General features: G+C 34.6%; 2 protein-coding genes and 1 long non-coding RNA gene across 5 annotated transcripts; all 3 read left to right on the plus strand.

Annotated features, from left to right (window-relative positions):
• The first annotated feature begins 1,041 nt into the window (after positions 1-1,041).
• LOC121242808 lies at positions 1,042-15,136 on the plus strand. The gene is made up of 3 exons (XR_005935982.1): positions 1,042-1,067; positions 8,289-8,294; positions 15,004-15,136. It is a non-coding gene; the product is annotated as an uncharacterized LOC121242808 (long non-coding RNA).
• On the plus strand, positions 5,727-6,531 carry LOC121242807 (F-box protein GID2-like). Its single transcript, XM_041140756.1, has 2 exons — positions 5,727-5,743; positions 5,867-6,531. The coding sequence occupies exon 2, from the start codon at positions 5,910-5,912 to the stop codon at positions 6,456-6,458; it is 549 nt and encodes a 182-aa protein (XP_040996690.1). The 5' UTR covers positions 5,727-5,743; positions 5,867-5,909; the 3' UTR covers positions 6,459-6,531.
• Positions 15,137-16,913: 1,777 nt separating the features above from the next.
• Positions 16,914-25,344, plus strand: LOC121242809 (protein MRG1-like). 3 transcript variants are annotated; one of them, XM_041140759.1, is made up of 10 exons: positions 16,918-17,454; positions 18,838-18,879; positions 19,099-19,112; positions 19,529-19,674; positions 20,562-20,602; positions 20,782-20,886; positions 22,631-22,710; positions 23,944-24,113; positions 24,696-24,780; positions 25,112-25,344. In XM_041140759.1, exons 1-10 carry the CDS (start codon positions 17,272-17,274, stop codon positions 25,191-25,193), a joined length of 948 nt encoding a protein of 315 aa, XP_040996693.1. In that variant the 5' UTR covers positions 16,918-17,271; the 3' UTR covers positions 25,194-25,344. The 3 variants fall into 3 exon arrangements, with proteins under 3 accessions (XP_040996694.1, XP_040996693.1, XP_040996691.1); XM_041140757.1 differs by having other exon boundaries at positions 16,922-17,454; positions 18,829-18,879; XM_041140760.1 differs by lacking the exon at positions 24,696-24,780 and having other exon boundaries at positions 16,914-17,454; positions 18,829-18,879.
• Positions 25,345-25,684: the final 340 nt, after the last annotated feature.

Here is a 25,684-nt window from a genome sequence, read left to right on the forward strand (position 1 = left end):
AGTTAGCCAAATAGGAACATAAATCACTTTGTTATTACCAAAGTAATGCAATCAAAATAGAGACCACATTTACCCCGTGACAGGATTGTGCATTATGCAGATAGCCAAGCAGAACATAAATCATTGTCATCAATGATTGCACTCAAGATAGAGGCTACTATATATTATCTCCTATACCAGAACATAAAATCAAAGGTCGCTATTATATCCCGTGGTAAGGTAAAAAATTAGAGGCCACTATTATATCCTATGGTGAGCTCAGAAATTAGAGGCCACTATTATATCCCATAGTGGGGCCAGAAATAAGAGCAAAACATACTCTTATGGCTCAAGGTTTTCAGATACATTGCAATAACAAAAATAGTATAGTGATCAGATAATATAAAAAAATCATATCAAAATCTCATATTTCATAGCAACATTTTATGCAATAGAGAAAAAGAGTACAAAAATTGCTCATGTCTACACTAATTATGATAAATTACCACATTTCAATGTTCAGATACATCGACTAGTGCAGAAAATAATCGAGACTGTTTTCACAACAAAATATAGAAGTTTTTCATAAAATCAAACTCAGTTAGTTTTAGGCAAAGTCTAGCATAGGAGCACTGCTTATCTTATTTTTTAAAATTCTCTAAATTTCCTCACAACAATACCAAACGAATATCAATAGTTACCCTATAAAATTGGCACATAACTTGCATTTATTCCCAATCATACATAAGTTTCTACTTAAGCACATACTTGCAATTAAAGCCTAAAATACTAATGTCCTATTTTTCATAAAGCCTAATATCATCATAATCCTAAAATCACATTAATATTGACATTAAAACTGTAAACCTCGTAGTCATGAATCCAACTTCAGTTTTCCAATCTCCATAATATCATTAACTTCAAAATAGTCTATTCTTTCTATAGACCCCATTATGAACGATAAGAGAAAAAATCAAGTAAAAAAACGAAATCAATCACACACGAACATAAGATTTACGCAGTTTGGCAAAGTGCCTATGTCTACGGAGCTGTAGAGATTTTATTCTCTTGCAAGTTGAATACACAGTGTGGTAGTACAATAAGTGGCTTTACAAAAGTACAAGATAAATGTGGCAAAACCCTAATTAGGATTATTAGCGGGTAAACCCTAATTAAGGGTTATGTTGGACCAGTTTAATAGCTTAAGTTGGGTCAAAACCTTTTTTTGGGCCAGAAAACAACCCATTTGATCCAACAGTGAAGCGAACTGAACCATTGCACCATTGCTACCAATGCCCACATATGCCGCTTGTGAACTTTCCACCGCCGCACTCAATTGAAGCCTCACACTGCAAGCCTATTAACCCAAGTATGCGCCCCATGGCCCAAATCTCATTAAAAGTCCTCTAAAACATAACCAAGCTCCACACAAAAAGCCCAACATATCCAAAATAACCTAAATGGAGACACAATCGATCGACTATTGAATCGAGGGCATATATGAAATTTTACTTAAAAAGTCTCAAGCATTAAAAAAATCTCTATTTTTTTCAATTCCAAATCAAATTATGCCCTGATGTAGAGACTTAAAAAAAAAAAAAAAAACAATGTCACTTTTATCAAAAAAAAAAAAAAAAAGGTACGTAGCCTTATATATATATGTCCCCATTTCTGGTAGAGCAATGCCTTGTCATTATCTATCCTATTTTTTTCGTATCAGTTATATTTATTGATGTGATTATTTTTAAATAACTTTATAAATCAATTATTTAAATAAAAATCAGTTAAAATCTACCCCATAACATATATAGTTCAAAATGAAATAATCTAGAATCGAACCCGGTAGCAAAAGATGCCAAAGTGATTTGAGACACTGTGTAATGAACCTAGTCAAAGGAATAGTAATATAAATAATAAAAGAGAATCAAGAACAAGAAAGATAATGATAATAGCTACACCTTAGGGTATTAGAGATCCCTAATTCCTCCCAAAAAAAAAAAAACAACAACACAAGTTCATAATATTTTCTAGAACCCTCTTACAGATGTTCCTCCCCCTTTATATACTCACAAACCATGTCCCTAATCAATGACCACCAAACTCAGGCCCTGGATCGATTCTTATTTACCTTAATTAGGCCCATGGGTCACTAACAACTTAACAACTAATTAAAATGACAAGATAACAACTAAGTTGGGCATTAAGCCCAGCCCCTTTAATTGGGTTCGTAACACACTGCCATGTGTAATTTCAATGAGTTGGACCGCCATTCTACATATTTTTTTATGTTTCAAATTTTCTTACCCGAGGATATAGAAAATATATATACATATATTATACAGATCTCCTTCGACAATCCAGAATTAATGAATTCGACAAATCCATCAATTAGGTTATAAAATACTTCCTTTTAGCTGTCAAATATAGGCTCAACTCTAATTGATTAGAACTATTAACGCTCAAAAACAGCACAGTTCAAAATGGGAGAAAGATCCATTTATGGACGCGCTGAGATGGGCTGAGCCTCGATCAATGAGGTGCAAAGCCCCCAGTGATGATCCGGTATGGCTGTACGGTGCTCGTGCATACATCTATAGCGGTGAACAGTATTTAAATACAAAGAAAATAAGTATAGATGGATATACAGATTTACGTGGTTCGACACTAGGTCTCTACGTCTAGGGGGTTTGGGCGGAAGATTTCACTATAATATGCTTGTTTACAATAACTTATGGTCTTTCGTCCTCACTGTACAATGAAGATTTGATTTCTCTCCTTTCTTCTCCTAGCGTCTCTTTGTCGTGAGGTTAAAGAAGATGAAGTGCCCCCAAGAAGCCTGGCCAAAAATTCCTTCAAGCATCCAAAAAGAAAAAAATCTCTGAAATCGTAGACACCATGTCCCTTTTATCTCCCGCCCTCATTTGCTTTATGTTACTTTCCTTTACTTTACGTCAAACCACTAATTTTCTCTCCTGACACATTACCCCTTACCTTCCCTTGTCCCTTCTCTCAGCTTTTCCCTTTCTCTTCTTTTGTCTTTTAGTGATGGCTCTTTGAGGAATTGGGCCTTGATAACCATTTTGGGCCTGATGTATTTTACCCTCTCACAATTGCTCGCGATTCTTAAGGGTAATTTGTTCCAAAAAAGACATTGAGAATCTTCAAAAGTAAAATATGTAATTGAACTGATTAACCCCCATCCGTGGAGAAATAAATTCTGGGAGCTGGCCCTGGTCATCCGCTCCTCTTGTGTTAAGCTATAAAGATTTTCGAGTGTAAGACTAGGCGGGAGATGGGCTCGACCGCATACAATGAGTACGATGTTTGGTCAGGCAGTCAAGTGACTTGCCCACCCATTTAGGCACTTGGGAGGTCAGTCGGGTGGTCCCTGACCTTTCCCACCTGTTGACTTTTATAAAAATTGTGAAATAGTTCGTGGAGTTTGTAACTCTAGACTCACCTTAAGTTTTGTCGAAATGCGTATGTTCTTTTAGCCTTTTTATTTTCAATGATGTTGGTGAACTTTATTTTTTCGATGTGAATTGCGGCTAATGTTAGAGCGTATTTGTTGTAGCCCATGCGAAGTGATCAGGGAGCCCTTTAACCCTCTGGGTCCACTTCAAGCGGTTGTGGAACTCGGAAGCATGTTAACTCCAAAGTTCATTCTCGAAGGTACCTCACTGGCAACGGTTATGCTACAAGTGCTAACATCTGGCGTTCACTAGTAAAGATGTTATCTCAAAAATTATGTCGAGCAATCGAAAGACTGAATCCACACTTCACCTTGAGGTATGTCGGGTCGCCTTACAGTTAGACCCACCTGTTGAACCTCACGGGAAGGTAAGTAGGAGATGCTACAAAAGTCAAACCTATTAGTACAAATATTTTCTAATCACAAGTGCGAAATTCGTGAACCTGAGCTGTCTTGCATTACACTCATCCATTTGCCTCGCAGGGAGGTAAGCATCTGGCCAAGGTGGGTTCGCATGAGGATGGCAAGAAGCTCTCAATGTTATCGAGGAGTTTGTTCTAGGTGAGGAGGATCTATTTGAGGAGTTTGTTTTGGCTGATGAGTATTTTCTTGGAGCAACTAGCCAGGATGCAGATGGCCGAGGAAGTGTTTGTCCGCCAGTTAGTGGCCGAGCAGGTTGCATGACTGTGCATGTGGTGGGTCGTGTCTCTCGTAGGAGTGCACATATTGCCCGCAGCAAGGCTGTCGTGCTGCGCCACGGTGGGGCCTTGGCACTTCCAGTTGCCCGCTATCATGCGTGGTCGTTGCTATTGTATGCCAGTTGCGAGTGTAGGGTGGCCCACCGGTAGATATAGAGGGCACCAACGAACCTAATGGTGGTCGCCGGTAGGTCCCGCGGGCTCATGGCGGACCGTCGTGAGCTCCTTCGGAGCCAGCGACAAGTGCCCGTTAGGCTTGTTGCAAATAGTCCTTGGCAGTGAGGGGCCATCTAGTCAACAACAGAGATCACCGGAGGCTCACGTAGTGGCCACTGATAGGAGTGGTGGGCGCTATTTAAAATCAAGTGGCCGGGGAGTTTGGGGCCCTGGCCCTACACGCTGGATGTATAAAAAGTATAGTGCACTTGTAATCACCTGGACGAGGAAAGGTTCACTCACCCCTTTTTCTGCAGTAGTGCTTTTCATAAAAATAAAAGTGAAAAAGCTGAAGATACTTGTTTGGAAAACTTTCATCTGCTCATTCAAAGATTATTGAGCTTGTCGAGAAATCGTCCTTCTTCCGCTTTTGGTGTAAAAATAATCTCGATCTCACAGATGGCGCCATTGTTAATGCCCAAAAGCGTAGCCCGGAAGGGGAAAAAAGATTAATTCCCGGACGCACTAAGTTGGGTTGGGCCTCGATCAGTGAGGTATGGAGCCCTCGGCGGTGATCCGGTGCGGCTGTACGATGTACGTATATAAGTCTATGGTGATGAGCAGTATATAAATGCAGAGAAATTAATGAGAGGTAGACGCACATATTTACGTAGTTTTGGATTAGACCTACGTCCATATGGGTTTAGGGAGTGAGAGATTATACTATAATATACTTGTTTACAATCTCTCATGGTCTCTCATTGTTATTTTACAATAGAGTTATAATTTCTCTCTTCTTTTCTCCTGGAGTCTCCCTATCGTAAGGTTAAAGAAGTCGAAATCCCCCCAAGAAGCTTAGCCAAAAATCCCTCCAAGGGTTAAACAAAAAAAAAAAAAACAAAACAAAACAAAAGTCTCTAAAACTATAGGCACCATGTCCTTTTTAAAATGCACTGGTTACCCAATTTAACTGTATATATCAATCCTCTCATTTTTATTTTATCTATTTTAGGTACTGTATTTTTAATAGTGGAGTTTTTGTTTTGTATTAGAGTTTTATTATATACAAATAAATTTACTTATTTATATTATTGTCTTTATATTTTAAATTTAAATTAATATTATTTTTAATAAAATTTACTTTTTGATTAATTATATTAAATAGATATATATATTAATGTGTAAAATCGTTTATAATTAAATTTTTCGTTAATAAATCCTCCGCCTGATCTCTGATATGCTTTCAGTTTTAACGCAAGCTTTAAGAAAAAAAGAAAAAGAAAAAGAAAAAGAAAAGTCATACAGCGGCAAAACAAAACAAAACAAAACAAATACATGGGCCGAGGAAGGTAAGGTCCAAAATCGTAATTCGAGAAGGAATCGAAGGGCATTGATTTATCGTCTTGTCGTCTTCGAACTCCACCAAAAACACAAGCAGGTGCCTACTTCCCCTAGACCCAACCCTCCATCGGGATACACACTTCACATGGCCCCAACTCCGTTTTACTTTACCATTTTTTAGTTCTAATTCTTCGCTTTTATCTATCCTTTTCTTCTTCAGTACTGACACCAGAGCCCAAATCTACACAATCGAAGCAATAGCTATGAAGCGTGCACTCGCCGCTTGTGAAGCTATGGAGAGTGCTGTGGAAGACAAGAAGATGAAGAAGATTAGAGTTGAGGAAGAAGAAGAAGAAGAAGAAAGGGAAATTGGAAGTGGGTTTGTGAATCTGGATGAAAATCTGCTGTACGAGGTGTTTAAACACGTTGACGCGAGGACGCTGGGGGCGGCGTCGTGTGTGAGCAAGCTTTGGCACCGGACGGCGCAGGACGAGCGTCTCTGGGAACTCATCTGCACCAGGCACTGGGCTAACATCGGCTGCGCCAATCAGCAGCTCCGATCCGTGGTCCTCGCTCTCGGGGGATTCCGTCGCCTCCACTCCCTTTACATCTGGCCTCTCTCCAAGCCCCAGTCGTCAGCCGGCTCGTCGTCTTCCTCTTCATCGGCTTCACCGTCGTCTTGGGCTTCTTTCCCGTCGATGATCGGATCGAAGCCGCCGACTCGTTGGGGAAAAGATGAGGTCCATCTCTCGCTGTCACTCCTCTCCATTCGCTACTACGAGAAGATGAATTTCAAGAATGGAGGCAGATGATTTCAACTATCCATGAATATTTCCAATTTCACTGTCCCTTTTCTTGGTCAATTCTCAGCATTTTGATTTCTTTTCATCCTCTGGATTTACAAGGATATATATCTGTATGCTTGCTACGTTTCATAATTTCCTTGTTGACTTTTAAGCATGTGTATAAATGGAAATGGAGTCGTTAAATCCGTTCATAAAAATGTAATAACTAAGATTACCCTGTTATTTTTTCTTCCTCTGTTTGATGGGGTTTCTGAGAATTCCGTGTTTGGAAGCCAAGAAAAAGGAGGAAGAACCTCAGAAGCAGAACTGGGAAAACGTAGTTGGGAGGGTGTGGTGCGGGATGCTGATGCGTGTTCCGAATGCCCACAAAGGGACAGGACCAAAAGGTCCAGTTGTATTAAATGTCTGTTCCTTAATGTCTGACATTTCTTACTGCCTCGTTCGCTACAGACACACTGATGGAGTTCGTATTACGTTAAATCTGTTAAGGACAAAATTCCTTCCATCACGAACTTGTCTTGTTGTCAATCGCGGTGGCAGTACTCCAATCTCAGAGCATTGAAAGCACGTAATTTTATAGATATTATATATGTCAACTTAAAAAAAATCAGATTGATAAATCTTGTTTTTATAAATTATAATAAACTACATTTTTATTTTCAAATATATTATTTATGTCATATCAATGACTTTTTCTGCAAACTGATCAGAAGAAGTGCATGCTGCTAGAGTGGTAACCTTAATAACATGAAAACTGTTAATACAGTTGGCAAGAAGTCTATCTAGCCTCTCCTTTGTAAATTCACTTCCTTCCTTATTGTTGCACAGAGTCTGCTTAGTATCGATGAATCTCATATCATTTAAATCAGTGTCTTGTAATGTCTGTCTAAAACTCTCCATTTGAATAAAAGATCTTGTATTTTCTCCATATTTTTCATAATAATGAAAAATTTCATTAAAATCTATTATATATATTCAGTATTTGTGATCCATTAGTTTTAATACCCTTAACAGTTGCCAACTTCCTTCCTTTTTAGCAATTACTGGATTACCATAAAAGCCAGTAACTGTCCATGCTTTCCCATTCTATGGGTTAGTTACTCTAACTAAAATGTGATAGTTTTTGTAAGATTCAACCTCAATATCAAAATTGGAATGCCACATCATTGCCAACCCTCCACTGTTACCTTTGCTGTTCACTGTAAAACTTCTCTCAAACCCAACTTTGTTTCTGATGTTCTTAATCCTTTCCTTTGTGCTTTTAGTCTCAATAAGGAAAATGATTTGTGGGCACTGTTGCTTCACTATAAATTGAAGCACTCTAATTGTATGAGGGTGCCCAAGCCCTCTACAGTTCCAAGTAAGGCATTTCATTGTTGCAGGTGAGGCTGCTGAACAACCACCACCTTTGATTCCTAATTTATCCTTGAGATATTATAGACATGATATCTCAAAATGACTTTTTTTGCAAATTTTACAAAGAGCGGTGCTACAGCCATGCTCCCAATTATTGTTGGAGCAACAGTTAGTTATGGATTTTTTTTTAATTTTTTTTGCTTTTTTATTCATATATTTTTTAATATTTTTTTAAAAAATAAAAATATTATTAAAAATATTTATTTAATCAATAAGTAAGAAAAAATTAAAATAAAAAATCACAATGGTAGAATAGAATAGTAGAAATGAGCAGTGAGAGTAGTATTTTCCTTTTACAAATTAGGTTTTGAGAAATATTTGGTTTACGCTTGTCACGGGGTATACGATCTTAAAGTTTTTTTGTTTTGTTTTTTATATATATATATATATATTTTTTATTTTGGTCTTATGATAAATTAGATTTAGGTTTCGTTTATTTTTATAACTTCTTTTAACTTATCTCATCTAATTATTATAATTTTTTCAAATTTTCATACAAAATAAAATAAACAATTTAACTTTTTCAAATATCAAAACAAAAATAATATTAAAAATATATATTCTAACAATATTTTATTTAATATTTAACTTTAATCTCAACTCATCTAATATGTAAAAAACAAATGAGGCCTTAAATGTATTGGATCTAAACATATTAATTTATAAGTTTCAATTTTATGAGATTTTTTTTTTATAAACCTAACATTTCTCGATTGATAAAATAATATCTTTCTTATTTGTAATTTGGATTCAGAATTAATTTTAACTCATCTCATCTTATCTCATTTTATCTAATTATTATAATTTTTTCAAATTCTCATACAAAATATAATAAACAATTCAATTTTTTCAAATCTCAAAATAATAATAATATTAAAAAATAATATTCTGATGATATTTTATTCAACTTTTAACTTTTATTTCAATTCATCTTATCTCAACTCACTAATCACTATCAAAACCTCATCATTATAACTGAAAGCTTTTACATCATATATCACCCACATGTTATAATTTGATTTAGAATTGATATTTTTAGTGTGTCAGCAAACTTGTGAGAAGAGGGTATGACTCACCAAATTCACATCTGATGTCACCAATCGGAATACAAATGAAATATTGAATTGCATATGGAATAGAGGTATATGAAGAAGGTTACTGATAGTGTGTTTTGTAATTTTTTTTTTCTATTCATATTTTTTAATATATTTAAATATTTTTAAAAAATAAAAAAAATACACCAATACACTTAAAATCACTTCCTTAATCACTAAGTAAATATATATATATATATATATAAATCTGCAGCGGTACACTAGAGCAGTACATTTTGGGTGGCATACAAGCTTTTCTCTATGAAGAATGGTTGAAACTTGATCCGTAATAGATTGTTTGGATTTATATTTGATCTTGATTAATATTATCTCATTTAATTATTATAACTTTTTTAAATTTTTAAACAAAATCTAATAAATAACTCAACTTTTTCAAATTTCAAAACAAAAATAATACTAAAAAATAATATTTAAATAATATTTTATTCGACTTTCAAATATTATCTCATCTCATTTCATCTCAACTCAACTCATTATCTAAACCTTAACTCTATTTTTGGAACAAATGACTTGCCCTAGCTAGGTGGTCCTTATTCAATCCAAATTGGCTTACTTTAAATACTCCTAAATCATGGAAGGCATTTTCGTGAAGAAATCCCAGCATCTAGAAAGGTGATCATGTTGACTCAAAAATAAAGGGTAAGAACTTTGATTCATCATCTAGTTCTAGTTTTAGAGATAAACTAGTTTTTTCCATTGAGAAACGACTACAATAATCAAGAACTTATCTTCTCCTTTTACAACGTCCTTTCATCATTCTTGATGGATCAAGGATGATTATTAAAAGGTTTATGAATACCATTTTTTTACTCGTATCACAAATTGTAAATTGATTTTTACAGCGTCTAAATATCCTAATTTGAAAAAATTTCATTGAACAATGAAAGTATAGTTTTCGTTTGAATGTTGAAATAGTATGTAAATAATAATGAAATTATAGTATGTGAATAGCAGTGAAATAACTTGAGTTAAAATATTTTATGAGATTTTGAAAAATAAGAGAGAAAAAGTTGAATAAAATATTATAAAGGAAAAATTTTGTTAGAATATAATTTTTTAATAATAATTGTTATTTTATGATTTGAAAAAGTTGAATAGTTTTTTGTATTTTATTTAGAAGTTTGAAAAAATTTTAATGATTAGGTAATTGTTAGATGAAAAAGTTAAAAAGTTAAAAATTTGAAATTGAAAAATGTTTATATTTAAGTGGTGATTGAATGTTGAGATGAAATGAGATAGGTTGAAACCATCTCAACGTCGAAACGAGTCGACTTGGCTAGACAATACTTTTAAATTAATGTAAAAAAGTATCTTTCTAATTAGTGGTTACAATTTGAATTTGTGTATCCACAACAGTTTTGTGTCGAGCCAAGTCAAGTACAAATAAAAAATGAGTTAACTCGAACTTGGCCTGAATGGCTAAATGGGACGTTAGACATCTTGATCTAGCTAGACACGACTCAAAAACAATAAGGGAGACCATTACAATCACATTATAAAAAGTATCATCGTTTCTTTTGGTTGGCATGAATCATGGAACCTCTGACTTTCTCCTAGATCAGGAAGTTTATTTCAATAGTTTCACATATCTACATTCCATTGAAAGCACAAGATGAACAAACACACACTCCATCATGTGGTCATCATCCATCCTACAACATTCATATTCTACCAACAGAAACTAATTAGAAGAATCAAATAAATATTATTGCAGAAACCATTGCAGACATCAGTACTACTACTGACTTTGTGCTCTCTTTCATTCAACTCGGTTCTAGAAAGAGAGAGAGAGAGAGAGAGAGAGAGAGAGAGAGAGGGAGGGAGGGTTGGGGGAGAGCTCATCGAGGGTTTCTTGGGAGAGAGAGAGAGAGAGAGAGAGAGAGAGATGGAGGGTTGCGGGCGACAAATTTTTCTTTTGTTCTATGCGTTGTCCCTCTTCAATGCGATCATATGGTAATTAAAATGGGGTGTCTACGTGGAACACCTCCATTGGAAGGTGTTATTTGGGGGAGAACGGAAGAATCGGCCAGAAGTTATTCTCATATATAATTAATTCAAATCACATTATTTCCACGTCTTGGTAATTGCTTTCTGCATGTTTTACCAAATCATTATTTATATTTATTGGAAATCGAATAATCCAAGATATTATTATCGCATAAATGTAAAATATAACAAAAGCATTGATCAAGTTGAAATTGTTCCGCGAGCCTTTTCTTCTTCGGGTTTCGTCTTCGATGATGGTAGAGTGTACTTGTGATAAAAAACAGAACAACACCCCACGTATTTCACAGCCTAAGAACCACCTCAATATAGATTTCATTCTTCACGTAACTCAAGGGAATCAAGTAACACCTTCAACCATTTAGGGGGAGAATTAACTGTATCTAATCTATGGGAGCTAGCACCCTCTCATTATTACATTAATATTCAAATAAAAATGGACCAAATTAATTTAATCCTAATCATTGAATGTACATGAATTTCGTCGAAGATGCATGTGATGATGTTAGGTTTCATGCCATTGCGGAATCTGGCTACTCCCAAGTGTGCATGTATCTTGGTCCCCGGCCAGCTAGTTTTATCAATAGCGTATTACGCAGGCATTTACGTAGGCAATAGTGGGTGCTGACCAAAGAAAATCATCTCTTCCAATGTTTGAATTCCACACCTAAGCTCACAAGAAATTACTCCCAAAAAAAAAAAGAAAAAAGAATACAATCTGTCTTATCCTATTCATTTCGTTTTTCGTTACTACGGATTTGGACCACTCTTTTAGTTTTTTCGCCTTTGAGTACTCCATTTGGAAACAAGCTGGAAACTGCTTCCTCTGTTCCTCATATTCCTTGTAGAATAAGTAGAGACGGCGGCACCTCAGTCCTCACGAGCCCCTGTAATAATCCACCCACGTGTTTGAACGAGGCTCGGATCTTTCTCACCAGTCAGAACTTTAGTTCTAAAATCCCACCTCAGTTGCATGCACGACTCTCTCTATTTATACAGGACGCCAACCCGTGCCAATCCCACAAATCACATAGCTCAAAATCTGCCTGAAAGTTTTGAGCCTAAACTAAAGCCTTAACCATTGAAATGGCCAAAATCTTTAAGTCCCTTGGCCTTTTGTTCGTTCTTCTCATGTTAATTTCCTCACTTTTCATGTCAGATGCTCGTCCTCTCGTTGATGAAAAGCCTGGCAGCAGCGCCATCAACAGAGAGTTTGAGAGTTTCTTCGATGGTTTGGATTTAAAAGGGATCAAAACCGGGGGTGGTCCAAGCCCAGGGGGAGACGGTCATGGGATCAAGAATGCTCGAAATCTACAAGTGGTCAAGAACTCGGGACCAGATCCTGGTGAGGGACACTAACTAACTGGTCACTGCCATGCATGCACCAGTGATTCTTTCAAATTTCAATCATTTTTACAAAAAAGGATAAAAATAGCTGAATTATTCATTCATATGTATTACAGATAAAAGAGTACGAAGCAAGAATATTTAGCATTCTTTTTATTGGTTAAAGTGATGTAGAAGAACAACTGTTTTAATATTTTGTAGTGTTTGCGATATCATGCAACAAATTAGTGTTTGATACATACAACATTTGTAATGAATGTAATGAAGCTTTGATTTCATTGTTCTATTGCATATGTACTATTCCACTTTCATCCTTCTAAGAATCGGCTTTTGGTAATTACCCAGTGTGCATTCCTGTATGAGAGATCAGAGAGAGAGAGAGAGAGAGATAGAGAGAGAGAGGAGCTTGGTTGAAGATACAATTGATCTCGGACAAAAGATTTCTCTTGTCAATTCAGGAGAACATGATTGGCATGATAATTCTCATTTGTTTTCATAAAACTTATCAATTCATCTCATTTAATTATTACAATTTTTTTAAATTCTCACACAAATAAAAATAAACAATTCAACATTTTCAAACCTCAAAACAAAAAATAATATTAAAAATATATATTCTAACAATATTTTATTTAATTTTCAATTTTCATCTCAACTCATCTTATCTCATCCGCAAAAACAAACGAGACGGACAATACCATAGAAGTGGTTGGAATGCTTGTATTATTTCATCTCATCTCCTTCATGTAGCTTAAGAATTTGCCAAACTTTCCTAGCAATTACGTGCATTATTTCTTGTATTAAATCGCCGCTAGTCCTAAAATGTTAAATTGAGGGAAATAAATAAATTTAATTATCTAAGTTGTAATCCAACAGGTCGGAGGTAAAGATTCTTTTCCCATATACTAGTGATTCTAATGGTCTAACAGAGAAATAAAGCCAAGAATGTACAGCAAAATTTGGCCGAGAAAATGCATTTTTCTCCAGTTATCGGTTTTCTCTCTTGTCATTTTCTTTGTTGTTGAATTGAATAATTAAAGGCAGTCCAAGGGAAGAAATCCGTTTGAAAGCTACAAAGTAGAAAATATGCGAGACTGCAAGTAAGGCAAACAAGCTTGAGACGGTAGGAAGGAGTCGAAGGACTTGGCTGCTTTCAGTTTTCAAGGGACTAACAGTCAAAGTGAAGACCAAAATAGTTATTCAAATTGGGGTTATGACTCTAGTGAAGACAATTTTTTTTTTTAAATAGTTTATATTACAAAATGAAATTAATAATGAAACAATTTCAGGAAAAAAAAATGAATCATGTAAGAAAAATAAATAATATATTTATTAAAATCAAACTATGTCACGTTGGCCAATCTATTGATCTAATGTGCTGTTCAATGACCAAACTCAAGATCAGCTGTAGTTTTGAGACTTTGGTTATTGGCTCATTTTTTATAATTTTTCATTTGGTAATTAAACTCATCTCAACTTATTATTATAATTTTTTCAAATCTTAATATAAAATATAATAAATAATTTAATTTTTTTAAATTTTAAAATAATAATAATATTAAAAAAAATAATATAATAATATTTTTTTATCTCAACTCAACTCAATTCAATTCAACTCAATTCAATTCAATTCAACGTTCAAATGTAACCTATTTCAAATAAAGAGAAACCTTTTCCCAACCTTTGACTTCCAGTCTTCCTCATTGCTGTTTCCACCAACTGCTCGATCCATAACATTTGAATATGGGAAAAATTTATCCAAATCGGTTGAAAATCATCAAAGGTACTGTGGGCATAAACCAGGGCAGAGGGTGGTTTTATGTTTTTTCTTTTTCTTTTTCTAAGCATACTATAATTGAAAGAAGGGATTTTGACCCTCACAAACTTTATTCCATTAAAAGTGTCTATACTTCGAAAAAATATAGAAAAATATTATATAGAATAATCATATTATGCCTCTCCATTTTGCCTCCTCATTTTCGAGTAGTCCCTGCATTTAAAAAGTATAAAAAATAAAAATCACAAATTCATTAAAAACACTTTCTTAACCATTAATTAAAAAAACAAACCCAAGAGCTAATAAATAATCCTTGATTTTAGGGAAAGATGATGCTTGGTTTATAAATTTTTGAGAAGTTTTATGAATCTTTTTTGAAAAAATTTGAGATGTGTTTTCTGTTTGGTTAATAAGAAAATTTGTATAACTTTTTTTAAAACATGTTTTATTTGAGATATGTAATGATGGATGAGAATGGTTAAAACATGCATTGTTAAAATATAACTTCTTATTATATTTTTTATTTGAATTTTTGTGCTTATTAATCTTCATTAAAATTTTGATAATTGAGTTCATAAAAATTGAAATAATAATTTTTTTTGGACCCATAGATATTCAATTTGAAGTTGAACAATTTTGAAAAAGAAAATGATTTGTACAGTCTTAAGATAGGTAAGTCTTGTCAAATTTTTTTTAAATAGATAAATTTAAAATTCACATAAAAAATTTATTTTTTAATAATAAATAAGAGTGTGTGTGACTTTTTTTTTTTTTTTTTGGAGTTAACAAATACTTCCATTCATAAAGCAGACTATACATGGTCAATTCGTACATTCTGCAAACAAACAGAAAACATGATAAGGACAGAGTGAACAAACAACAAATGCAGCAGTATTAACAAAAGGGAACCGCTTTGGAGCGGTCGGTCTGCTATTGACCCATTAACAGCCTTCAATTAAATTTTGACACATTACTTATTTTACATTAAGTCAATAGAATGCATCACATCAGATTATTCATTTGATCCCAAACCCCTCACGCTCCATGTTCTCAGTCCTTACGTCTTCTCCTACCACCGTTGCCAAGCATCTCTGCCGCCCATCATTCCTGCCGTCGACCATCTCTTTCGTCGATCTCCTCCATCTCCGTCGATCATCTCTATCTTCTCTCTCAAAAATCAACCCACAATCAAACCAAAATCAACCGACAATCACAGTGAAATCCATCTCTGCTTAGTTGCCAAGAAAACTCAAGAAGAAAAGAACAGAAAAATCAGAATTACGCACATTTTAGTGGCGCCCTTATTGCTTCCAACATTTTCTCAGCAACCAAACAAAACTGAAGCCAACACAAACCGATTCGAACTCCTGCAGGAAAAAAACAACATTAACTTCTGATTTCCAAAATACAAGTCACGGGCTAGAAAACAAAATATGAACCAAAATCAATAATTATTAAAACCTGAAGAACACCACCAATGGTCGTACAAGAAAAAACCCGAAAATGGAGAGGGTTGTGGTCTAGGTTCCGTGGGAGAGAATGGAGAGAGGCTGCGTTCCTCGTGTGACGATGGAGAGAGGGGGCTCGAGTTCCTCGTGCGACGACAGAGAGAGGGGCCATTGTTGTGGCGATGAGAGTGGTCGTCGTGGCGGAGACTGTCCCGTGAGAGAGAATGTAATCGATTTTGGGTTGAGTCCATGGAGAGAGAATGGAGAGAGGGAAATCGTGCGTAATACCATGGGATTGGGGCAAATGGTAGTGTTGGTGAGTTGTTTACGTGGAAGTCATCTATTGGAGGCCTATTGATGGGGAAAAACAGTTCGACCAATGTTAAGATTAACTCTTACCAAAAAGCCTACTAGCCAAAAAATGATCGGCTGCCACATTTCCTTGCCTAGCTGCATCAACAATTTTTGAACGCGGGAAATAGAATCGAAAAGATTTATGGTATCTTTGGATGGTGGAGTGATATGAGGAGTAGATCACTTAATTACTATTTATTATTTTATTATTATTATTATTTAGTTATTTTGTATTAATTTTTATTATTATTTAATATTTTATTAATATTTTATTATTATTATTTTTTATTATTAACCGATCATTTGAGATCATCTTATTATCTAAACGCAATCTTAATTTCTGATAATAATGGGTCATGATAGGATAAATGCTTAGAATTAAAAGAGATTGCTCCCACAATAACCAAAGAATTACCCTATAAAATCAAATCGAGACACCTATTTGTAGAAGCATTTGAAGGCCTGCATCTTCCTTCCACGCATAGCATATACATAGCATTTGAAGACCACCTCATATACACCATTTTCCTTCTATACATAGCATAAGCATTTCATCCCTCTCATTCTAAAGAATAGCACCTACATCCAACTTATTTAAAAGAAATGATATTTATAGTTATTGAGTGTATAAATACTATACAATCCCTTTAAAAAAGTGAGTAATTAATATGGGATATACATGAAAAAAATTAATTTTTTAATAATAAATCATACTATTTTTTAAAATGATTATACAATACTCACATACTTCACGATTATATATAACATTATTTATTATTTAATGGATGGAAAACAACTCAATCCCATCAATATTTTTATAAAATACGCGACTTCATGCTATCCATTAGTTTTTAAAATAAAAATAATTTTATAAACTAACGTATCATATAAAATTATATAATTTATGGATTTATGTAATGGTTTGTTTGTAGATATTATTTTTCTTTTAAAAAATTAATTTCACCAAACATGACCAAAGCATTTCCAAACACGAGACCTAAAACTAAAAAGGTTTTTACAAATCCATAAACCAGTTTGAACTTTGAAGTCATTTTAATCCCAAACACTGATTATTAATATTTCAACCATCAAATCCTCAACTAATTTCAGGCCTATCCCAAAAAAGGAAAAAGATTGTTAGGGACGACGACATCATCCCGTTATGCTTTTTAAGGAACCACTAGTGAAATGAAGAGACAACTCCGACAAGTTAGCGATTGATTCGAACAAAGGCGGTGCGTTTAGACAAAGCACAGAAAACACCCAGAATTTCTCAGTTACTTGGGCGTCCTCGCAATCAAACTTTATTCAAGAATACGTAGGATCGATCAGATATATTTTCTATATCGACCGCCGAAATGGGAAGCTCAAAGACTGGGGCTACTGACTCCTCCGCCACCGAGTCCGACATCACCAAGACCGACCCCGACATGGAAATTGACGGCGACGACGGCGATTGCCCTCCTGACACCGATTCCTGCCCCTTCTCCGAAGGAGAAAAGGTCCTTGCTTTCCATAGCGTCCGCATATACGAAGCCAAGGTACTCTCTCTGTCTCTCTCTTTCTCTCTCTCTCTTTGTATATCTTGGTTTTTCTCCCTCCACTCTGATTTTTCTCTCCGAGGTATTCTTCAAAATAATTATAGTAGAAGTTCAAAAAATACAGAAAGAAAAATTGAGTTATGCTCATTTCTTGCTTTATTTTGTCTTTTTCCAGAATCAAGAATCCTTTTAACAGAAGCACCAAGTAAATTCGAAAACTTCGTGGACTTCCATTTTTTTCGCGAGAAACACGATTATTTTTTTTTCTTTTCTTTCAAGAAGTATTCAATTTTGCATTTTTTGTCATGATCGAAGTGAGTAGGCATCAGATGCTACAATTTTCTTATGTAGTTATTACAGTTCGCAACCTATGGTTTACTATCGATACAATTTAGACCTTTAGTAAGTCATTGTTGTACTTAGATCCAGCAAGGCACCAGAATTGGCCCACCTGGATCACTGGTTGTATTTTGGCGCCAAAAGAACTCACAGAACGGCTTTTTCATGTGTCAACAGTTAAGGCTACCATGGTTATGTACTGTTATAGTAAAATGCGCTGGGTATTCAAGTGAATAGGCTTTAGTTCTTAGCCGTCTTTCTCTTACTTCTGGTTAATAAAGGTTAGCTTGGATATATGGGATACATCATACATATTAATTGACGAAAACCCAAGGGGCTTATGTAATTTGCCCCTTTAAATATATCTGCCTTTTCTTTCTGTAGCCACATAGCCGGAGAGTACTACAACTACTTTCACTTGGGAACTGCTCGGGGTCTGACTATTTTTTATACTTATCCAGTCGCTTGTAAGTGTTTGTGCACTTTTTTTGAAAAACAAAATTGACGTCAGCATGGTGTTTGTGAAATTTTTATTAAAAACTGGGAAAAACTGCATTTTGCACTCTTCCAATTACCGTGGTTTTTTCTTTTCACATTTTAAACTACAAAAGCTATCAATTTTCAACATAAACTGCCAAAATTTGTCAATTTGCATTTTCAGTAAGATGTGACTATTGAGGGCCTGATATCTTTTTTGTTTGTTTTATCAATCTCAAATGAGGGTAGTGCCAAAGTTTGGCAGTTTATGGTGAAAATTGATAGTTTTGGTCGTTTATGGTGTAAATTGAAATAACAATGATAGTGCAAGAGTGCAAAACATAATTTTTCCCAAGCATTATGAAACACTCTGGCTTCGTGATAGTGCCTTGTTGAAGAGCTTTTGAGTTATTAATATATTAAAAAATATAGAAATATGGAGCATGCATATGGATTATTGGAAAGATTGATGTGTCAAATGTTGTTAACTTTATGTGTTGTAAATGTTTATGGTCTTTAATATGGTTAGTATAATATGCTATATGTTTTATTTGCAAGGTGACAAAGATTGAATACCAGATGGAGTGGAGGTTTTTTGTTCATTATCCTGTAAGTGTTTCAGTTTTGGTCATTTTATATTTTAAATGTATGTTCTTCAGCAATGTGTTGTGCCATAGTATTATATCGTTCTTTTGGTTATTCATTGCTATATAGATGTTATGTTTATCTCTTTTTCTTTAGTTGCATCAATCATGACGTGAATGTTGGATTTATGCAAAATTTGATAATTCTAGTGTGGAATCCTGATTTAATTCTTGTGCCATGCAGGGATGGAGCAAAAAGTGAGTTAGCTTCCCAAATGTTCCTGAAATCTGAAATGTTCTGATTTCGGTTGTAATGTTCTATGTGGGAGGTGGTTGGTAATTGCAAGTGGAAATCCAACAGCTCATATATTACTGCTTTTGGATCTGGTTTTTTTGGAACTCCAATCCAAATACTATAGCTCTTCTTCCTTTATAATTTAATTTATAACATAATGCTTCATATTTTCTGTCATAGCGCGTTTAATTTGAACTCCAATCTTGGTATGTATGGCTTCTTTAGAGATTTATATTTTTGTTTTATGTAACTTTTATACTTGAGGTTCTCCTATTTGAACTTATCCTCTCCAATTTAGCTCTCCTATTTAGTGTGGCTTATTGTTGTGCTTATCAACTCTGGGTAATTCTTAATTAATTCAGGCCTTGTTTTTCGACAGCTGGGATGAATGGGTAGGTGTGGATCGCCTGATGAAGTTTACTGAAGAAAATGTGCAGAAACAGCAGGCCCTCAATAAGAAGCAATCCTTTGAGAAGAATACAAAGCTAGCTCGAGCTTCACTGATTAAACCAAAAAGTTCCCACAGTTAGATATTTATCCTCTTGCCAATTTCATTACGACTAATTATATCTTCATTTAAACAAAAATGAAATCTTAAGTATCAGATATGCTCTTAATTTCTTTTTCTATATTTTTTTACAAGAGTAACGTTTTATTGATAGGAAAGAGGCATAGCCCTAGCACACAGCACCTTTTTTCTATCTTTCTTGTTCTTTTTGCTTTTCTTTTCTCTTTTGATGTAGCGATAAAACTTGTATTATTATTCTATTCTTCCTTTCTTTGTTGTTCTTTTCTCCTTGCTTTTAATGGCAGAGCTTTCAGTCATTGACAATATAAGAAAAGTAGGAATGCTAATGAACAGTAGAAGCCCAAACTTATGTTTCATGCCCAAGCATGTTGGTAGACGAGCCATTAAAGTGTTTCTTTTCTGTGTTTCTCCCTTTTTTTTTTTTTCTTTTTTTTTTTTTTTTTTTTTTTGTGGGGAGGAGGGTGGTGGTGGTTAACTTAAGCATTCTGCCCTTCATGTGTTTACATTAATTGTAGTCCCATGGCATGAGCTTAGGCAGTAGAGGGATGGGGCGTCTGGGGTCTAGTTTAATTCTTAACTATCAGGTATCAAGGAAGGCTTGCTTATACTCAACTATGGTGGGACTGGAATGATATCATTATTGAGGTGCTATAGGCTAAACTTACTGGAAGGATATAAGGCTAACTTAGTAAAGCAAGAAGGCACAAATTTGTTTAGAATAACTAAAAAAAATTTTAATAAGTTTTTTTTCCATGAATATGTGTGTCTAGATCCTTTCATTTCAGAAAGAAAAGTGATTATTGATGGAAAGATTGATCACTTAGTAATAACCATTTTTCTGTCCTTTTCCTTTTTCCTAACCTATCTTGTAAATTATATGCAGTGGCAAGGGCCAAGAAGCGAAAGACTGACTTTGTTAGTAAGGTATTGCCTAAAGCACTTCGAGTTCACCCATGCATTGTTTTGTTCTTTTTGCATTGTCTTGATTAATTCAGATGCATCGTTTGATAATTCATCCATATCAGTTAAAAGATTTTCTTGACATTTTTGGGATTTCAATTGTTATTTTGGTATCTTTCACCAAGCCATTTGTCTATCGTTAGGAGGATGGCAATTTACTCTTGGACAGGCTGGTGAACATCCAACTCCCACCTCCGCTAAAGAAACAATTGGTTGACGATTGTGAATTTATTACTCATTTAGGCAAGGTATGTATATCCTCTATTCTTTTGTACCTAAGGTTTCTAACTTGGCCAACCTCCCTGCCAAAAAAGGGAGAGAGAGAGAGAGAGAGATTTGTAGTCATCAGATAGTGCCAAATTTGGTGTTCAAACATGGTTGCTATTAAAATATTCACTAGACTTGCTATTGAAGAGAGGAGCCTTCTTCTTTTGTCATGTTGATGTGCATGTTATTGTTCTTGATTCCTAAATTTTCTGTGTTTCTTTTCTGTTCTCATGGTGTTATAAACCTACACTTTTGAGTATGAGTGATCTGTTTTGCTGGGATTTTATTTACAGAAGGAACATGCCCAGGAATGTAGTCGGTGCATTTTTTTTCAAGGTTTATGCATACAAGACATATCAAAGAAGCTATGAGCTCATGTAAAAAGTTTCTTTTTTATGATTTTTTGTCAAGTTCCAAATATAAGTGCCTAATGTCATTAGGTTATTATCATAATTCTAAATGTGGTATAGATGATTCACAGGGCTTATTTATGTTGTCTTTGTTCTAGCCACACTCTGCACTATCAACCATAGTCTGTGTTCTTTGTTATTATAGGGATGTACAGATGATCATTTTATTACATGGTCCCTACATATTCTGTGTTGTGAACTGAAGTTTGCATTCTTAATTATCTCATATGGTTACCTGACTGTTAAAGGGGATGTATGGATAAAAAATTTGTTATAGGGATCTATGAATGCAATTACTTGTTAGTAATGATCAACAAATAAGAAACTCATTATATTGCACTGATCCGTTCTATCATTAACTTGCTATTTTCATTATTCAACCCTTCGATAACATGAAAAACCATTGCTCAACCTTTAACAACATGAGAACAAGCAAAAGCATCTTCCCTCTCCTTCCATCTTTCTTCATCTATGCTCACAATCACTAGCCAGTATGCTTTTTATATAATTCCTTTTTTAATCTTGGTTTGATATTCTTGTGTCCTAGGTGTTTGTCTGTAGATGTTGTGGAGTTGCTTATCTTTTCTTCCCTATGAGTTTTTGTCTTAAAAAACTTTTTCTATTTATTAGAAGTTGGGGTAATTGCATTTTCTACCCATAAACCACCACCTATTTTTCATTTTCACTCTAAATTACTTTCAATTTGGACATTAAACTGTTGATAGTTTTAATTTGAAAAGAGAGACCATAGTGTGATCTATTGATAGTTTAGGATACAAATTGGAACTCTATGTAATTTAGGGTGAATAGTAGTTTTGCAATTTGATCCATTGACTAGCAAATCTCAATTAGTTGGTCATTAGTGTGGTGCTCATTTTTTTTTAATTATTTTATTGTTATAAATTACTTGTAATAACCTTATAGCTGTAATTTGACAAATTCTAACATGAACTTATAGGGAACCAAATGCCACCATAGTATCTGAGAGTACCATGCTCATGTGTCATCATGAGGGTGATGAACTGGGTGGATTATATCTGACAAACAACATTAAGAAAGCATATTGAAGAACAGGTTACATTGAAGATAGAAATGATTAGGTTTAATAGTTTCCCCATGGTCAAGTTGGGCTGCCCAGCAGTATTATTAATAGAAGGGTGTGGGGATCAGACGGGAACAACCTTATCTTAGGCAAAGTAGACCTTGTTGTGTGACTGCTAGTTATCAGTCACGTACATATAGGTTTTCATTTTTTTCTTATGTATTTATAACTTTGATTTTTTTTTTTCATTTTTATCTATGTCCTCCCTTGCAGCTTGTTAAACTTCCACGTACCCCAAATGTTGATGACATATTGAGGAAGTATTTGGATTATAGGATGAAGAAGGATGGCTTGTAAGCTCCTGCCTGCTTTTTTTGCCACCTTTCAGTCTTTGCTTGGTTCACTCAACATTTTTCTTTTCCTCATTAATAGTAAGTTGTTTTAGACACTGATTTTTATTTGATGATATCAATTAATGTATATTGGTTTATATTTGCACTCTAACTTTGTTATACATGGATAAGAGACTACAAGATCATTTATACTCGATATAAAATTTTAAGCTCTTCCTCTTTCAGCATTGGTCATGTAACTTCCAGGTTCCTGCTGATTTTGTTCTACTCAAAGCAACGGAGAAAACATATTCAACATGGCTTTTGTCTTCAAATATTTCTGTTGGCTCACTTCAAAGTTGCAAAAGGATAAAATTTTTGATGATCTAATTGTCAAAATGGGAGGGGGAAATAAACATATTGGTTTACACAAATATCTGTTTGTGACTATTGGCAACTCACTTTGGCTTTACTGTCCCGAAAAGAAAAAAGACAAAACCAGAAAGCAAAATTTTTTTATGTGCATAACAAATAACATGACTTTACCATTCAGATGGTCCTGTTTCACCTGGAGGGTGATTTCGTTGTTGCAAGACTCCTTGGGTGCCATGTAACTTACTGATTGATAAAATTCTAAAAAAAGGAACCGCTGAATAAAAAAATGGGCTCGTTTAGAATATATATATATATATATATATATCTGTGATTTATGATACAATACTTCATAGTTAGAATCATCTGATAAAATCCTGTCATTGTTTATTTATTTTCAAATTCCCACTCATTCTGATATCTTGAGGTGTCTTTCACCAAAATTACAGTTTAGATCTAGATTTATGTTATGTTAGTGAATGATAAAATTTATAGTTGTGCCATTGGCATCTGAATATCCTCTATATTTACTCTATTCTGTTTCTGTAACTGAGGTGATATAAAAAATATCAAATCATTGGTTGATGATGTTACTTCTTGCCCCTTTTTCACACATCATGCTTGCCAAGCAGTCTGCAGCATTTGCATGGAATGGTTGTGATGTGCTCCGCATGCCTAGATTAATGGATATAGTTCTTTAAGTTCAGAACTGTGAAAAGAGAGCCTTTGTGTAAATACCCTCAAGTGTTAAACTTACTATTTATGCACCCTGCAGCTTCTGTATTTAGAGATTCCACTTTGCATATGCAATGTTTGTCTGTTAAATGTCTATTTTATTTAAAGCCGTTGTTCTTCTCTTGCAACATGCTCCAATGGATATAGAATATCTGATTCAGTTGGAGAAGTTCTGAAAGGATTACGTTGTTACTTCGACAAAGTATTGCCAGTGATGCTTCTATACAAAAGTGAGCGTCAGCAATATGATGAAGCAAATTCAGATGATGTCTCTCCTTCAACTGTATATGGTGCTGAACATCTTTTACGCCTTTTCGGTAGGATAATCTTTTTTATATACCATAAGATTTATAAGATTTCTAATTCTGCTTGTTTTCACACCAACCTTTTGATAAACTTGTAAGTAAATAGTATCCATATCCAAAAGTCATTATATAACTCATATATATTGTTGTCCTTTTCAAATTACCCATTGATTCCATTCCCACTGGAAAACCTAGCATTAATGCAAATTCAACGGTTACATAAAACTCAGTTGATTTTTAGTGAGTCAAATCCAAGACAATGAAAAGTAACAAAACAGCAAAATCCCAATTTCATGTTGTCTTTTCGCTGCTAACTTTCTTTAAAAAGTATGTAGTGAATGTAATGCAACCATCTATGCAAACCGAATGAGCTTGAAGAGTTTGGCCTCTTTGGGGGGCAGCAATGAGGCACCTATTGTTTCCACGGAGAGAGAAAGATGTCTGTAAAAGTGGATTGCCCTGTTGCTTGTCCTGTGCTAGTTTTTTCTAATTTTTAATAATTCTAAAACTGCTTAATGTAGCTTCTTTTTGGTTGTAAAAAGTTATAACCATCTCTACTTCGTGCTTGTAATGTAATTCTTCCCCCATCTGCAGTTAAGTTGCCCGAGTTATTGTACCATGCCAACATTGAAGAGGAGACATTGATGGAACTGCAGCAAAAATTAATTGACTTTCTCAAGTATGGCATCTTGTCATTATGTTTAACATATATATTTGTCCAGGATGATCTACTATGTATGCTACTGATCCAAAAAATAAATTTTGTATTGCTGAAATTTATACAGCGAGTGGCAAACTTGATTTTATTTGTGTTGGAAGCTTGATTTTGGCTGAGCATGGCATAACGAAAGTTGCGTGTTGCATTTCATTTAATTGAAAGTGCGTCACTTCATTTGTACATGTTGATCTCGCGTAGATCTATGTGCGAATAGAAAACAAGGCTGGATAGCCTGCCTGCCTCAAACACGTTTCTATACTAATGCTGAGAGATTATCCATCTTGTGATGCAGGTTCTTACAGAAGCATCAGAGTGCATTTTTCCTCTCTACGTACCACGTACCAGAAGATATTGAAACGAGCACCAACAACTAAGATGGGTCGGTTGTAAGTTTTCGGCAACAAACATTGTACATAGGACATTGGAAATACAGTTAGGTAGATGTCTTATCACCATTTTGAAATTTGAATCTGTGCTTTCCTGGATTTCAATATTCGTGAAACACATATATCCAGTTTCATGTTAGTTCTGGAGTCATATGATTTTGTTATGTGAATGCTTTTCATTATGGAATCAGATTATCTACCTTTGCTACAAGAAAATGATATGCATCTAATTGAAATACTAATAATTTTAAAGATATCAAGTGCAAAGTTAATTACTTTAATTGGAATGGCCATTCTAGTCACAGGACAAAAATGTAGACCAGTTGAAGGTGAGGTTACTTTTCTTTGGCAATAGATTGTGACCTTGGAATCCAAGTAAATGGTAGTTGCAGCCTTCGTTATGTCTCAATTAAGATCCTGTTTGGATGTTGAGTTGAGTTCTTTATTAATAGTAATGAGTTGAGATGATACAATGAGTT

Source organism: Juglans microcarpa x Juglans regia, chromosome 8D (genome assembly GCF_004785595.1).
Source record: "Juglans microcarpa x Juglans regia isolate MS1-56 chromosome 8D, Jm3101_v1.0, whole genome shotgun sequence".
Lineage (NCBI taxonomy): Eukaryota > Viridiplantae > Streptophyta > Magnoliopsida > Fagales > Juglandaceae > Juglans > Juglans microcarpa x Juglans regia.